This window comes from Scyliorhinus torazame, chromosome 6, assembly GCF_047496885.1.
Source record: "Scyliorhinus torazame isolate Kashiwa2021f chromosome 6, sScyTor2.1, whole genome shotgun sequence".
Classification (NCBI taxonomy): Eukaryota; Metazoa; Chordata; class Chondrichthyes; order Carcharhiniformes; family Scyliorhinidae; genus Scyliorhinus; species Scyliorhinus torazame.
This window is the reverse complement of record NC_092712.1, coordinates 260,962,435-260,978,381: the sequence shown is the minus strand read 5'-3', so window position 1 is coordinate 260,978,381 and position 15,947 is coordinate 260,962,435. Positions and strand designations below refer to the sequence as shown.

The window sequence follows — 15,947 nt, the reverse complement described above, 5'->3', positions numbered from 1 at the left end:
TTTAATTTTTATTTTTTAAAGAATGCAATAGTTAGTTACCCAAATAGTGCAGCATCTACATTTTGAAAAGACTAGGTTGGTCGCATTATTCATGTTATGGCATCAGCGAAATCACTTTCGAAAACAATGTACCACATGAAAGCCATACTCATTTCAGATTTTTGGACTGCCACTAAATCTCAACTGTAAAACTGTGTTTTTATAAGTTCAAGTCTCAGCTCCAAAAAGACACTATTATGCTCCAAGAAGCTCCATTTGTACTCAGTTGTTATCTGGATCTGGCAGGAGATAGAAAAGTCTGAGAACACGCACAAACAGATTCAAAAACAGCTTCGTCCCCGCTGTTACCAGACTCCTAAACGACCCTCTTCTGGACTGATCTGATTAATACTACACTCCTGTTTGCACTGAGTGCTGAATTTGGTGCATTTGAGTGCTATAGTGAGAGTTTGGTGACTGAGGGAGTATAAGGCTTCATTTTTTATCTAAAGTCTAGTCTTTCTTTTATTTAGTTAATTAACTTAAAAGTTGCTGTTTGGTTTAGAAGAAGGTGAATTTTCAATCAGCTTGAAACAAAGCTTCTACTTGTAGGCACTTGCAGCTTGTTAATTAGTTAATTGGATTAGGCCAGTTTTCAGAGGCTAGATTCACAGTATAAAAGTGATCCCCTCTGCACTGAGTACTGAATTTGGTGCATTTGAGTGCTATAGTGAGAGTTTGGTGACTGAGGGAGTGCTGAATTTGGTGCATTTGAGTGCTATAGTGAGAGTTTGGTGACTGAGGGAGTTAGGTGAGGAGGGAGTAAGGTGCTCCTTTCATTTTATTTCCTACATTTCCGCAAAGAGTGAGAAGAGAGCCAGGAGTTTACAGTGAGTGCAGCTGACTGGGAGCAGAGTCGGAGGGCGGAGATCCAGTTGGTCAACAGGGCATCTATATTCTGTAAGGTAAGAGGGGATGGAGGCTAGGCCAGTTGCATGTTCCTCCTGTAGGATGTGGGTGGTGAGGGATACCACCGGTGTCCCCGCTGACTATACCTGCAGGAAGTGCACCCAAATCCAGCTCCTCAAAGGCCGTGTTAGGGAACTGGAGCTGAAGCTGGATGAACTTCGGATCATCTGGGAGGCAGAGGGGGTGATAGAGAAGAGTTACAGGGAGGTAACCACACCCAAGGTACAAGACAAGAATAGCTGGGTTACAGTCAGGGGGAAAAAACCAAACAGGCAGACAGTGCAGGGATCCCTCGTGGCCGTTCCCCTTCAAAACAAGTATACCGTTTTGGATGCTGTTGGGGGGGGGAGATGATCTACCGGGGGAAGGCCCTAGCGGCCAGGTCTCTGGCACGGAGTCTGGCTCTGGGGCTCAGAAGGGAAGGGGGGGGGGGGGGGGGAGACTAGAAAAGCAATAGTTGTAGGAGATTCAATGGTTAGGGGAATAGATAGGAGATTCTGTGGTCGCGAGCGAGACTCCCGGAAGGTATGTTGCCTCCCGGGTGCCAGGGCCAGGGATGTCTCGGATCGTGTCGTCAGGATCCTTAAGGGGGAGGGGGAGCAGCCAGAAGTCGCGGTGCACATTGGTACCAACGACGTAGGTAGGAAAAGGTGTGTGGAGGTAATAAATGAGTTTAGGGAGTTAGGCTGGAAGTTAAAAGGCAGGACAGACAGAGTTGTCATCTCTGGTTTGTTGCCGGTGCCACGTGATAGCGAGGCTAGGAATAGGGAGAGAGTGCAGCTGAACACGTGGCTGCAGGAATGGTGTAGGAGGGAGGGCTTCAGGTATTTGGATAATTGGAGCGCATTCTGGGGAAACTGGGACCTGTACAAGCAGGACGGGTTGCATCTGAACCAGAGGGGCACCAATATCCTGAGAGGGAGGTTTTCTAGTACTCTTTGGGAGGGTTTAAACTAATTTGGCAGGGGAATGGGAACCGGATTTGTAGTCCAGCAACTAAGGTAGCCGATATTCAGGACGCCAAAGCGTGTAATGAGGCAGTGGGGAAGGGAACACTGACAAAGGAGAGTACTTGCAGGCACGGAGATGGGTTGAAGTGTGTATACTTCAACGCAAGAAGCATCAGGAATAAGGTGGGTGAACTTAAGGCATGGATCGGTACTTGGGACTACGATGTGGTTGCCATCACGGAAACTTGGATAGAAGAGGGGCAGAAATGGTTGTTGGAGGTCCCTGGTGATAGATGTTTCAATAAGATTAGGGAGGGTGGTAAAAGAGGTGGGGGGTGGCATTGTTTTAAAAAATATATATATATTTTTTATTCTCCTCCTTTTTCACATTTTCTCCAACATTTACTCCCACATTTACATCCATCAACAATAAACAATAATCAGCAAGATATGTCAGTCCCCATAATAACAACAATCCCATCTACCCACCAACCCCCAAACCCTGTTCTGCCAGGCTCCGATGACCGCAGCCCCTCCCCCTACCTAACTCCCGTTCACTGGCCGGCTTAAACCGGCCAACGTGGAGGCCCCCGCCCGGGTCCCTTTCCCACTTGCCCGGCCCTAGGAAAGCCCAAAGATCCCCTTTTAGCACACAAACCCCGCATATCCACCTACACCCCAAAGAACCCTTATTTCGAGTGAAAGTCCCGTCCCTTCCCTTGTCCAAATATATACATTGGCTCCTTTAGTCTCTACACCCATGCGCAGTGATACAAAAAAGAAGAAAATACAGTCATGAGGTTACATCGGCACATGGCCATTCCTCAATTTGTCAGTTCTGCCACAGTCCTTCTGCTTTCGCAAACTCCTCCGCTGCTTCCTCCGTTCCAAAATAAAAGTCCCTGAGCTTGTAAGTCACCCTCAGCTTCGCTGGATATACAATGCCGCACCGCACCTTGCTAATGTACAGTGCCCTCTTCACCCGGTTGAAGGCAGCCCGCCTCCTTGCCAGCTCCACCGTAAAGTCCTGGTATACACGTATACCAGCTCCAGCCCACTGCACCACCCGCTTCTGCTTGGCCCAGCTCAGGACCTTCTCCTTCACACTGTACCTACGGAAGCACAGAGTCACTGCCCTTGGCGGCTCACTCGCCTTTGGTACAGGCCTCCACGACCGATGAGCCCGATCCAGTTCATATCGGGAGGGATCCTCCCCCTCCCCCAATAGTTTTGCCAACATCGCGGCAAAATACTCAGTCGGCTTCGGTCCTTCAACTCCTTCGGGCAGCCCCACAATCCTCAAATTCTGTCGCCTGGATCTGTTTTCCAGGTCTTCCATTTTTCCTCGCAGATCGTTGTTAGTATCCATCACCTTCCGCATCTCTTTCCCCATCGAGGCAAGTTGATCACCGTGCTGCAATACTGTCTCCTCCACTTCCTTCAGCGCCTCCCCTTGCTCTCGCACCTCCGCCACTGCGCTCGCCACCTCCGTCCTCACCGGGGAAACCGCCTCCTCCACCAGCACACTCAAAGCCTCCCTCATCTCCTTCCTCACCGTCTCCACGCATTTCGCAATCTGCGCCAACTGCTTTTCAAATTCCGCACCCATCACCTTAGTTATTTCTTCAGCTGTAAGCAGTGCGGCCTTCCCTGGTGCTCCAGCCTCCATTTTCCTTGGTGACCCCGCGGTGACCTTTTGACCTTTCCAATCCCCGACGGACCTTCAGCTGTTTTTTTTCCCAGCCGTTTTCTTGCTCACCCTTGACATTTTTCTTTTTTCTTTTTTTCCTCCTGTGTCTTCACTGTGCCTTCTCCGTGCCTTCTCCCTGCTTCTGTCGCCTCCGTGGACCCCGGGACCGGGCTTAAAGCCCCGAAAATGCCGTTGCCGAACGGGAGCTCTCCATTGTGTGGCCACCTCCCGCCCGCTGTCACCGGAAGTCTGGGGGGTGGCACTGTTAATTAGAGATAGTATATCAGCTGCAGATAGGCAGTTTGAGGAGTATCAGCCTACTGAGGTAGTATGGGTTGAAGTCAGAAATAGGAAAGGAGCAGTCACCTTGTTAGGAGTTTTCTATAGGCCCCCCAATAGTAGCAGAGATGTGGAGGAACAGATTGGGAAACAGATTTTGGAAAGGTGCAGAAGTCACAGGGTAGTAGTCATGGGTGACTTTAACTTCCCAAACATTGAGTGGAAACTCTTTAGATCAAATAGTTTGGATGGGGTGGTGTTTGTGCAGTGTGTCCAGGAAGCTTTTCTAACACAGTATGTAGATTGTCCGACCAGAGGAGGGGCAATATTGGATTTAGTACTTGGTAATGAACCAGGGCAAGTGATAGATTTGTTAGTGGGGGAGCATTTTGGAGATAGTGACCACAATTCTGACTTTCACTTTAGTAATGGAGAGGGATAGGTGCGTGCAACAGGGCAAGGTTTACAATTGGGGGAAGGGTAAATACGATGCTGTCAGACAAGAATTGAAGTGCATAAGTTGGGAACATAGGCTGTCAGGGAAGGACACAAGTGAAATGTGGAACTTGTTCAAGGAACAGGTACTACGTGTCCTTGATATGTATGTCCCTGTCAGGCAGGGAAGAGATGGTCGAGTGAGTGAACCATGGTTGACAAGAGAGGTTGAATGTCTTGTTAAGAGGAAAAAGGAGACTTATGTAAGGCTGAGGAAACAAGGTTCAGACAGGGCGTTGGAGGGATACAAGATAGCCAGGAAGGAACTGAAGAAAGGGATTAGGAGAGCTAAGAGAGGGCATGAATAATCTTTGGCGGGTAGGATCAAGGAAAACCCCAAGGCCTTTTACACATGTGAGAAATATGAGAATGACTAGAGCGAGGGTAGGTCCGATCAAGGACAGTAGCGGGAGATTGTGTATTGGGTCTGAAGAGATAGGAGAGGTCTTGAACGAGTACTTTTCTTCTGTATTTACAAATGAGAGGGGTCAGATTGTTGGCGATGACAGTGTGAAACAGACTGGTAAGCTCGAGGAAATACTTGTTAGGAAGGAAGATGTGTTGGGCATTTTGAAAAACTTGAGGATAGACAAGTCCCCCGGGCCTGACGGGATATATCCAAGGATTCTATGGGAAGCAAGAGATGAAATTGCAGAGCCATTGGCAATGATCTTTTCGTCCTCATTGTCAACAGGGGTGGTACCAGGGGATTGGAGAGTGGCGAATGTCGTGCCCCTGTTCAAAAAAGGGACTAGGGATAACCCTGGGAATTACAGGCCAGTTAGTCTTACTTCGGTGGGAGGCAAAGTCATGGAAAGGGTACTGAAGGATGGGATTTCTGAGCATCTGGAAAGACACTGCTTGATTAGGGATAGTCAGCACGGATTTGTGAGGGGTAGGTCTTGCCTTACAAGCCTAATTGAATTCTTTGAGGAGGTGACCAAGCATGTGGATGAAGGTAAAGCAGTGGATGTAGTGTACATGGATTTTAGTAAGGCATTTGATAAGGTTCCCCATGGTAGGCTTCTGCAGAAAGTAAGGAGGCATGGGATAGTGGGAAATTTGGCCAGTTGGATAACGAACCGGCTAACCGATAGAAGTCAGAGTGGTGGTGGATGGCAAATATTCAGCCTGGACCCCAGTTACCAGTGGCGTACCACAGGGATCAGTTCTGGGTCCTCTGCTGTTTGTGATTTTCATTAATGACTTGGATGAGGGAGTTGAAGGGTGGGTCAGTAAATTTGCAGACGATACGAAGATTGGTGGAGTTGTGGATAGTGAGGAGGGCCGGTTGTCGGCTGCAAAGAGACATAGATAGGATGCAGAGCTGGGCTGAGAAGTGGCAGATGGAGTTTAACCCTGAAAAGTGTGAGGTTGTGCATTTTGGAAGGACAAATATGAATGCGGAATACAGGGTTAACGGTAGAGTTCTTGGCAATGTGGAGGAGCAGAGAGATCGTGGAGTCTATGTTCATACATCTTTAAAAGTTGCCAATCAAGTGGATAGAGCTGTGAAGAAGGCCTATGGTGTGCTAGCGTTCATTAACAGACGGATTGAATTTAAGAGCCGTGAGATGATGATGCAGCTGTACAAAACTTTGGTAAGGCCACATTTGGAGTACTGTGTACAGTTCTGGTCGCCTCATTTTAGGAAGGATGTGGAAGCTTTGGAAAAGGTGCAAAGGAGATTTACCAGGATGTTGCCTGGAATGGAGAGTAGGTCTTACAAGGAAAGGTTGAGGGTGCTAGGCCTTTTCTCATTAGAACAGAGAAGGATGAGGGGCGACTTGATAGCGGTTTATAAGATGATCAGGGGAATAGATAGAGTAGACAGTCAGAGACTTTATCCCCGGGTGGAACAAACCATTACAAGGGGACATAAATTTAAGGTGAATGGTGGAAGATATAGGGGGGATGTCAGAGGTACTCTTTACCCAGAGAGTAGTGGGGCATGGAATGCACTGCCTGTGGAAGTAGTTGAGTCGGAAACATTAGGGACCTTCAAGCAGTTATTGGATAGGTACATGGATTACGGTAAAATGATATAGTGTAGATTTATTTGTTCTTAAGGGCAGCACGGTAGCTTTGTGGATAGCACAATTGCTTCACAGCTCCAGGGTCCCAGGTTCGATTCCGGCTTGGGTCACTGTCTGTGCGGAGTCTGCACGTCCTCCCCGTGTCTGCGTGGGTTTCCTCCGGGTGCTCCGGTTTCCTCCCACAGTCCAAAGATGTGCAGGTTAGGTGGATTGGCCATGATAAATTGCCCTTAGTGTCCAAAATTGCCCTTAGTGCTGGGTGGAGGTGTTGACTTTGGGTAGGGTGTTCTTTCCAAGAGCCGGTGCAGACTCAATGGGCCAAATGGCCTCCTTCTGCACTGTAAATTCAATGATAATCTATGATTAATCTAGGACAAAGGTTCGGCACAACATCGTGGGCTGAAGGGCCTGTTCTGTGCTGTATTTTTCTATGTTCTATGTTTCTGTATGCTTCACCCAATTCCGGTATTACGGGCCAGGGTTTAGAGAACCCCAAAGTGTATCACGGGGTTCACCTGACCCATAACTTTGAATAGATTTTGGTTATGGGGAGCACAAGGGCCCACTTTACAGGTGTGATGCACCAGAGAACTAAGAGTGTTTTTAAACAAAAATAATGTTTATTCTATGAATCCAGTTAACATTTTTAAACACACACAGCAAACATCTTAGCAACTATCAACTCAATACATATAACTAACCCTTAATCCTTCCTGGCAAAATCCATAAGACAAATACCCTCTTCAACACAGACATCAGGTTTAAATTCTCTACTGAGAGCAGTTAACACTTTTAAAATAGCAAGTGATTTGAAGACATTCCTTTCATGCAGAAAGAAATCAGAATTACACCTGGTTTTACTGGATGCAGCTCCCAATCTGCAAAACAAAACTAAACACACCCTGTAGCTACTAGCTCAAAGTGAAAGTAAAACAGACAGACAGTCCAGCTCCACCCACACTCTGACATCACTGCAGCTATTTGATAAACACCCATTTCTTATAGGTACATCCACTACAGCTATTTGATAAACACCCATTTCTGAAAGGTACTCTCACATGACACCGGTGTCTAAATATTTACGTTGTGTACCTTGTGTTGCCCTAATACATATTTTCTTTTCATGTAGAAATGATCTGTTTGGGCTGCATGCCGAAAAATACTTTTCACTGTACCTCGGTACACGTGACAATAAACAAATCCAAATCCAGGACTGTGTTTATACAGCATAAGGAGATATATTTAAACTCAGTCTAACCATTAAGCATCTATACATGAACATAAACTTTAGAATAAAAATTACTTCATAACAGTGAAACATTTAATACTTTAAATCTGTCTTCCCAGTATAAAACTGCACAACCATGTAGTGTTCCTTAAAAAAATGCACGTGAAGCAAACAAAAGTGTTTAATCGAAAACAAATTGACAAAGAAGATTTAAAACTAAGCCTAGCCTGCAATTAATTGAGCATCAAGGTCAAATTTTATTTTAGCCCAGATCTTGTGAAGTTTGCAGCTTACATGTAACTTTCAAAGGTGAAATTGTGTCCTGCCTTGTGGAGAGACCAAGATAGAAGGTTCATTTACTGTATCCCTCAAAGAAAAAGGGGGAAAATTCACCCACCATATTTGTCAACAGGCAATTCAATCAGAGAAAGACTTGCAGAGGAACTTTCCCATTCACAGTGGCTCAGATTCTTCTCAAAATGGCAAGATAGCGACAGCTTTTAACATAAAGACCAAATGAAAAACACACCATTTCCCCAATGTGATTGTTCACTGCTCTTTTCCAAAACGCGATAGCGATCAAGTTATTAAATTGTAATTTGGATTTAACAGTTGCCTCTGGCAGTAAAGTGATATTTATACTATGTTCTAAGCAATCTCTGGAAATGAGTATCCACCATTGTGACAGGCAACAAAAGCAAGATTGTCAAATAAAAAGAAACCCTACCTTTCAAAGCTTCAATTTTTTTCCTATCAAGAAAATAAAATAGGTATTAATATGTGCATGTTCCATTTAGAATTATTGCAATATTCAAGTCAATTAAATTCAAGTTAAATTTATGAAGATGCAATTACATTCCCTATTTTTAATAGCAATAAATTGAATGCAACAAAATCAGTGTTACAGATTACAGAAATTTCTCTTCTCAATTAGCAAGGAAATATACTAAAAGTAGCAGAAAACCAAGGCAGGTGGTGTCATTTCGACAATCTAAAAAACCTTGCATGACCTCCATCTTTCATTCTTTCCAACAAGTGAAGAGCTTCTAAACACATTCACCCTAACTTCTCAGTTTGGTGTGTTCTTATATTTCATAACTCCCATGCTAATGCCACTTTGTTCCCCAAACGCAGGTCTCGTGCAGTCAGTTTATAAAGCCAAATGCAAAATTGACAAGACCTTCTAGCTATCAGAAAGGTGTAGAAGTAAAATATACTTCACGTATCTCAGTAATTCAATTAAAAATAAATATTTTATGTGTAATTTTCAAATTAGTAACTCCAACAAATTTTTGGAAACGATGAGAATAGAGATAACTGCTTCATGATAAATAGTGCTACTTTGTAAAAAGAATTAACACTGGATAATTGTCCCGTACTCTAATATCCATTATGAACAATTTTATTGCAAGTTACAGATCTCTTTCTGGAAAAGGAATTTGGAACATGTATCATCACAATTGAGGAGGAGTTTTCAAATTTTAAAATCAGGTTTTAACGCCAAAGAACATAATGGGGAAATTTCAAAGTTGGAAAACCCATGTTCTGCACTTTCATTTCTATCACCAATTCATATGGCAAATGTGTTTCAGGAGAGAGAAGTAGAGAGGCCAAAGAGGTTTACATGCAGAACCCCACAGTTACAGATGAGGCAGCTAAAGCTATGATCAATGGTGATGCAATGAATATTAGATGCAGAAAGAGCCAGAATTAGAAGTTAAAAAAAAAAATTTCACAGGATGTAGGCATCACTGGCTAGGCCAGCGTTTATTGCCCATCCCTAACTGTCCTTAACGTGGTGGTGAGCGACCTTCTTGAAAGTGCTCCAGTCCATGAGGTGTAGGTACACCCACAGTGTGGTTAGGTAGGATGTTGAAGGATTTTGACCTATCAACAGCAAAGGAACAGTTGAGCGGGGGGGGGGGACACAACTTTCAGGTAGTGGATAATTTTATTCAAATTTTCAGTTTACAAACATACAAAATATTCAACCAATTCACACAATATACAAAAAATATCCTCCATCACCCAACCCATCACCCCATTCCAGTTTAAAATAATTTCAACAATTTTCCAAAATAATATTACAACCATTTATGTACAGCAGTTAACAATATTCCAATCTTTTTATCCACCCCACACAAATCCAAAAGAGGCAACGACCAATCTCCAATGCCCTCCCTCCCCCTCTAGCATCTGATGGTAACCAACTCTCTGAAAAAGGAAATAAACGTCTGCCACCTGAGATACAACCTTTCAGCTGACCCTCTCATTGCATACTTGATTTTTCAAAAATAAATTGAGAGTACCCAATTTATTTTTCCCAATTAAGGAGCAATTTAGCATGGCCAATCCACCTAGTCTGCACAACTTTTGGTTGTGGGGGGAACACCCACGCAGACATGGGGAGAATGTGCAAACTCCACATGGACAGTGACCTGGGGCCAGGAACGAACTCGGGTCTTCGGCGCCATGAGGCAGCAGTGCTACCCATTGCGCCATCGTGCGGCATGGATACTTGATTTTTTTTCTAAGTGTAAGAATTCCATCTGGGTGGGGTCGAGGTCTTCCAACCAAACAAGATTTATCTACGAGCTATCGAAAGAGCAAAGGCAAGAGCATCTGCCTTCGCCCATGTCTGTAATTCTGGTAAAGTTTGAGATCCCCAAAATAGCCAAAGGGCATGGCTCCAAGACATCCCCAAGAATTCCCGACATGGTGCTGAAGGCGATGGGCCCGGACGGGGTCCCTGGTCTTGAACTCAAATCCTGTGCGGACCAGCTGGCAGATGTGTTCGCGGACATCTTCAACCTATCCCTCCTGCATTCCGAGGTCCCCATCTACTTCAAGAAAACCATCTTACAAAAACCACCAGGCAACGTGCCTCAATGACTACCGTCCGGTGGCCCTGACATCGATCGTAATGAAGTTGGTCATGAGGCACATCAACTCCATACTCCCAGAATACATAGATCCACTGCCATTCGCATACTGGCCAACCGGACCTCAGCAGACGCCATCACCCTGGCCCTACACTCATCCCTGGAGCACCTCGACAAGGACTCCTACAACAGACTCCTATTTATTGACTACAGCTCTGCCTTCAACACCATAATCCCAGCCGAGCTCATATCAAAGCTCAAAAACCTAGGACGTAGCTCCTCACTCTGCAACTCCTTGACTTCCTGATCCATAGACCACAATCAATAAGAATAAACAACAACACCTCCTCCACATAGTCCTCAATACCGGACCCCGCAAGACTGCGTACTTAGCCCCCTACTATACTCCCTATACACACACGACTGCGTGGTGAAATTTGGCTCCAACTCCATCTACAAGTTTGCTGACGACATGACAGTAGTGGGTCGGATCTTGAAAAACGATGAGTCAGAATACAGGAGGGAGATAGAGAACCTAGTGGAGTGGTGTAACAACAACAATCTCTCCCTCAATGTCAGCAAAACTAAAGAGCTGGTCATTGACTTCAGGAAGCAAAGCACTGAACACACCCCTGTCTGCATCAACAGGCCTGAGATGGAGATGGTTGACAGCTTCAAATTCCTAAGTGTGCACAGCATCAAAAATCTGTCCCGGTCCATCCACGTCGGCGCTACCACCAAGAAAGCACCTATACTTCCTCGGGAAATTAAGGAAATTCGGCATGTCCACATTGACTCTTACAAATTTTTAGAGGTGCACCATAGAAAGCATCCTATCTGGCTGCATCATAGGCTGTTATGGCAACTACTCTGCCCAAGACCGGAAGAAACTACAGAGAGCCGTGAACACCGTCCAGTGCATTACACAAACCCGCCTCCTATCCATTGACTCTATCTATACACCTCGCTGCCTTGAGAAAGCGGGCAGCATAATCAAAGACCCCTCCCACCCGGCTTACTCACTCTTTCAACCTCTTCCATCGGGCAGGAGATACGCCAGTCTGAGAACACGCACAAACAGATTCAAAAATAGCTTCTTCTCCACTGTTACCAGACTCCTAAACGACCCTCTTATGGACTGATGGATCTATGGGCTGGTCTAATCTCTACAAACATTTTCACCCAATGCCTGTGTCTATGTATTTACATTGTGCATTTTATGTTTGTCCTATTAGGTATTTTCTTTTCATGTACAGAATGATCTGTTTGAGCTGCACGCAGAACAATACTTTTCACTGTACCTTGGTACACATGACAATAAACCAATCAATCCAAAGAGGACACTCAAAAGTTCACGAGCCCAGGACCAGAACATTGTGTGCGTGTGATGGGCTGGGCCCCCAGAGCACTGCTCGCACCTAACCTCTATGTCTGCAAAAAATCCACTCGTTCGGACCCTGGTCAAATGCAAGCTATGAACCACCTTGAATCGTATTAGGCTGAGCCCAGTGTACAAAGAGGTAGAGTTGACTCTGTACAGAGCCTCACTCCACTGCCCACCCTCAAGTTCCTGGCCCAACTCCTCCTACAACTTTCTTTTAATCTCATCCAACAGTACCTGATCCACCAAAATCAGCCAACCGTAGATCTCCAAACCCCCCCCTACCTCCCTCCCCCACACTTGCTGAAATAACTCTTGTCCATCAATGAGGGAGGGAAGGCCAAAGGGAAGGAAGTTTTGTACCTTATAATATCAAAACTACTTAGCCCTTGAGAGCTTACACTTCTCCAGCCACTCCTCAAAACTCAGGAACCTACCATCAACAAACAGATCACCAAGCTTCCCAACCCCTCCTCCTTCCAAGCCCGAATGAGGAATCCAAAAGCACCAGCACAAAACAATGGTTTCCATAGATTGGGGCCAATATCGACATAGCACCCAGTTTGAAGTGTGGTCTAAATTGTCCTCACATTTTCAAGGTGGCTACCACCACCGGATTGGTAGTCCATTTCATTGGGAAAAATGGAAGGGGAGTCATAACCAATGCCCTCAAGCTGGTGCCTTCATAGTTATTCCTCTCCATCCTCCCCTGCATGGTATCTGTCCCTCTATATCACACCCACACCTTTTTTTATATTTGCCACCTATGATAATGTAACAGGTTGGGTAACGCAAAGTCCCCTAATTGCCTATTCCTTTATTTAAAAAACCCTACAGATTCGCAGGGTCCCACCGCCCAAATAAAAGATGAGATCATCTTACTGACTCTTGTAAAAAAAGGACTTTGTAAGGAAAACTGGAAGACACAAACAAAATCAGAAATGTTGGGAAGATATTCATTTTAATCAACAGGATCCTTCCAGTCAAAGTCAGCAGGAGGCTATTCCATCTCTTTAGGTCCTCCTTCGCCGCTCTAATCAGGATCCCAAAATTTAGCTTCTGTACCGAGGCCCCAGTCATGGGCCACCCGGACTTCCAAAAAACGTAAACTCGACCTGGCCAGGCAAAAAGGCAACTTCCTCAGGTCGGCTCCCCTTCCTGGGGATTCACTGGAAAACATTTGCTTTTATCCAGGTTCAATCTGTAACCAGAGAAGGAGCCAAACCTCTCAAAGTTTCATAATCTCCTCTGCACTGGAGAGGGGATCAGTCACATACAATAATAGGTCGTCCGCGTAAAGACGCCCTATGCTCCCTCTCCCCTCTATTTATTCCCTGCCACTTTGTTAATTACCTCAGTGTGATGGCCAGTGGCTCAATAACCAAGGCAAACAGTAGGGGAGACAGTGAACATCCCTGTCTCATGTCTCTTCCCAGCCGGAAGTATTTCGAATTTAAAGCATTTGTATGGACTCTCACAATGGAGGCTCTGTATAAAAGCCGGATCCAGGATATAAACAAAAGCCAAACCTGTCGAGACCTTCAATTATCAGCTCCACACCACCCTATCGAATGCCTTCTCTGCATGTAGAGACATAATCACCCCCGGTGGGACAGTGAGGGAGAGAGAGCGAGAGAGACAGCCAGAGAACCACATTGACCAGCCTCCAGCCACAGGCAGACAGCTGTCTCCCCTTGTTAAATCCCATCTGCTCCTCTGAAATGATCCCTGGGAGGCAGGACTCCATGCGCCTCGCCAAATCTTCGCCAGCAACTTTGCATCTGCATTTAACAAAGAAATGGGGCGATACAACCTACACTCCAACGGATCTTTATCATTCTCCAATATCAAGGAGATTGTTGCCTGCACCAAAGAGGTTGGCAACGTCCATTGAGTCAGAGAGTCCTCCAACATCTTGAGCAAGACTGGGGTCAGCAAACCGGCAAAGGTTTGGTAAAATTCAATCGAGAAAACCCACTGGTCCCGGCGTCTTTCCAGACTATATCAAACCATATCCTCCTTAATCTCCTCCAGAGTCAGAGAAGCATCCAATTCTTCCCTCTTCTCTTGTTCCACTACTGGGAAGGCTAAACCGTCTAAAAACTCTAATATTGAGGACTCATCCTCCGGGGGTTCCAGCTCATATAGGTTCTGATAGAATGTTTAACGTGGCCGGTGTGGAAACCACTCCCAGTCTCTCCCCCCCCCACCCCGAGTTGATGTGCCAGCAAATGACTAGCCTTTCCCCCGTGCTCATAAACAGCCCCCCTCGAACGCTGCTGCAAGTGCACCGCCCTGTCCATGGATCCCAAACTCCAACTACAGCTTCTTCCTACTAGCCAGCAATTCTGGTGTCTGATTGATCAAGCATTAACAGTCTACCTCCTAAATGGCACCCGCCAACCTCTGCCTTTTTGCCCTTTCGCTCTTTTCCTTATGCGCCTTAAATAACCACCTTCAGCACCTCCCACAAAGTGGGATGGGAAATCTCCTCACTCCTATTAAAACGGAAATATTCCTCAACAACAGAGGAGACCCTCTCGCAAAAACTTTTAGCCGCCAACAGCAAAGCATCAAACCTCCAAAGGGGCACTGAGCAGGGCCTGAGCTAACCATCATGTCCACATAATGCGGGGCATGATCAGAGATCACCACTGTTGAGTGTCCCGACTCCACCACCTCTGGAGCAAGGACCACCAACAAATAAAAAAGTAAATCCTGGAATAGACCTGGTGAACATGAGAAAAGAACGAATAATCCTTCTCCTGCGGGTGTTGAAATCTCCAAGGATCAGCTCCTCCCATCTGCTCCAGGAAGGTTAAGAGAGCCTTCACCATCCCAGAAGGTCTTAAACACCTTCGGCCTCGATTTATCCAATTTGGGGTCTAAAATGTAATTAAAGTTCCCATCCAGGATGAGCTGGTGTGAACCCAAGTACGGGATCAACGAGAGCAACCTAGTAATAAAAGTTCTGTCATCCCAATTTGTGGCGTATACATTGACTAGCACCACCGGTGCCCCCGCTAACAGGCCACTGACCATGACATACATTCCTTTCAGGCCAATCAAAATCCTTCCCGCCGAGAAGTCCCCCAAGCCCTGCTATCGAATCCTGAATGCAACACTTGCCCCACCTAGCCCTTCCGTAACCTTATCTGAGACGTGATTCTCTGATAGCTGATGCCGAAATCGCGTTCGGTGATCGGCCGGAGAATCCTCGTTTACGCCGGAATCAGGGGCGGCGCCGTTTTTGCGATGCTCCGCCCCCTCAAAAACACCGTATTGACGACCTCAGGACGTCACCTGAGGCCCTCCCACGATGCTCCGACCCCCATGGACCAAGTCCCTGACGGCATGGGACACGTGTGCTCACACCATTTGGGGGCCTCGCGTGGCGGCTGAGGGGATGTGCATGGCGCGGCCGCCACAGGCCCCGGCGTGCGCACGCGTGTCATTCTCAGCCATATCCTCAGCGGACATAGCCGCAGGATCGGAGAATCTAGCCCCCTGGTCTCTAACTTGCAATTGGGTCTCCTGCAAAAGCACCACATCTGCCTCATTCCTGCCCCGTGAGGCAGTCCAGCAACCCTCCAGGGAGGATTAACACCAGGACCATCCAAGACGGCTGCCAGGTCCCCCAGTACAAACCGACAAAGTCCCCAGTCGCCATCAGAAAACTAACCCCCTCCCCCCCCCCCCCTCTCCATCCCCCACCGACACAAGAACAAACAAAAAACAAAGAAATGTACAGCACAGGAACAGGCCCTTCGTCCCTCCAAGCCCGTGCCGACCACGCTGCCCAACTAAATTACAATCTTCCACACATCCTGGGTCCGTATCCCTCTATTCCCATCCTATTCATGTATTTGTCAAGATGCCCCTTAAATGTCACTATCGTCCCTGCTTCCACCACCTCCTCCGGTAGCGAGTTCCAGGCACCCACTACCCTCTGTGTAAAAGACTTGCCTCGTACATCTACTCTAAACCTTGCCCCTCTCACTGTAAACCTATGCCCCATAGTAATTGACCCCTCTACCCTGGGGAAAAGCCTCTGACTA

At 46.4% G+C, this 15,947-nt stretch overlaps 1 protein-coding gene across 5 annotated transcripts in view; it reads right to left on the bottom strand.

Moving 5' to 3' along the window:
- The window catches only part of dtnbp1a (dystrobrevin binding protein 1a), a 368,840-nt gene that overhangs the window by 183,520 nt on the left and 169,373 nt on the right, over positions 1–15,947 (bottom strand). For 4 of the 5 annotated variants that reach the window (XM_072509624.1, XM_072509628.1, XM_072509625.1 and 1 more), the window contains one exon: positions 8,354–8,376. The exons of the other annotated variant lie outside the window; for it this stretch is intronic. In XM_072509624.1, coding sequence (XP_072365725.1) covers positions 8,354–8,376 — 23 coding nt within the window. The remainder of the gene's footprint in view (positions 1–8,353; positions 8,377–15,947) is intronic. 5 annotated transcript variants of the gene reach the window in all.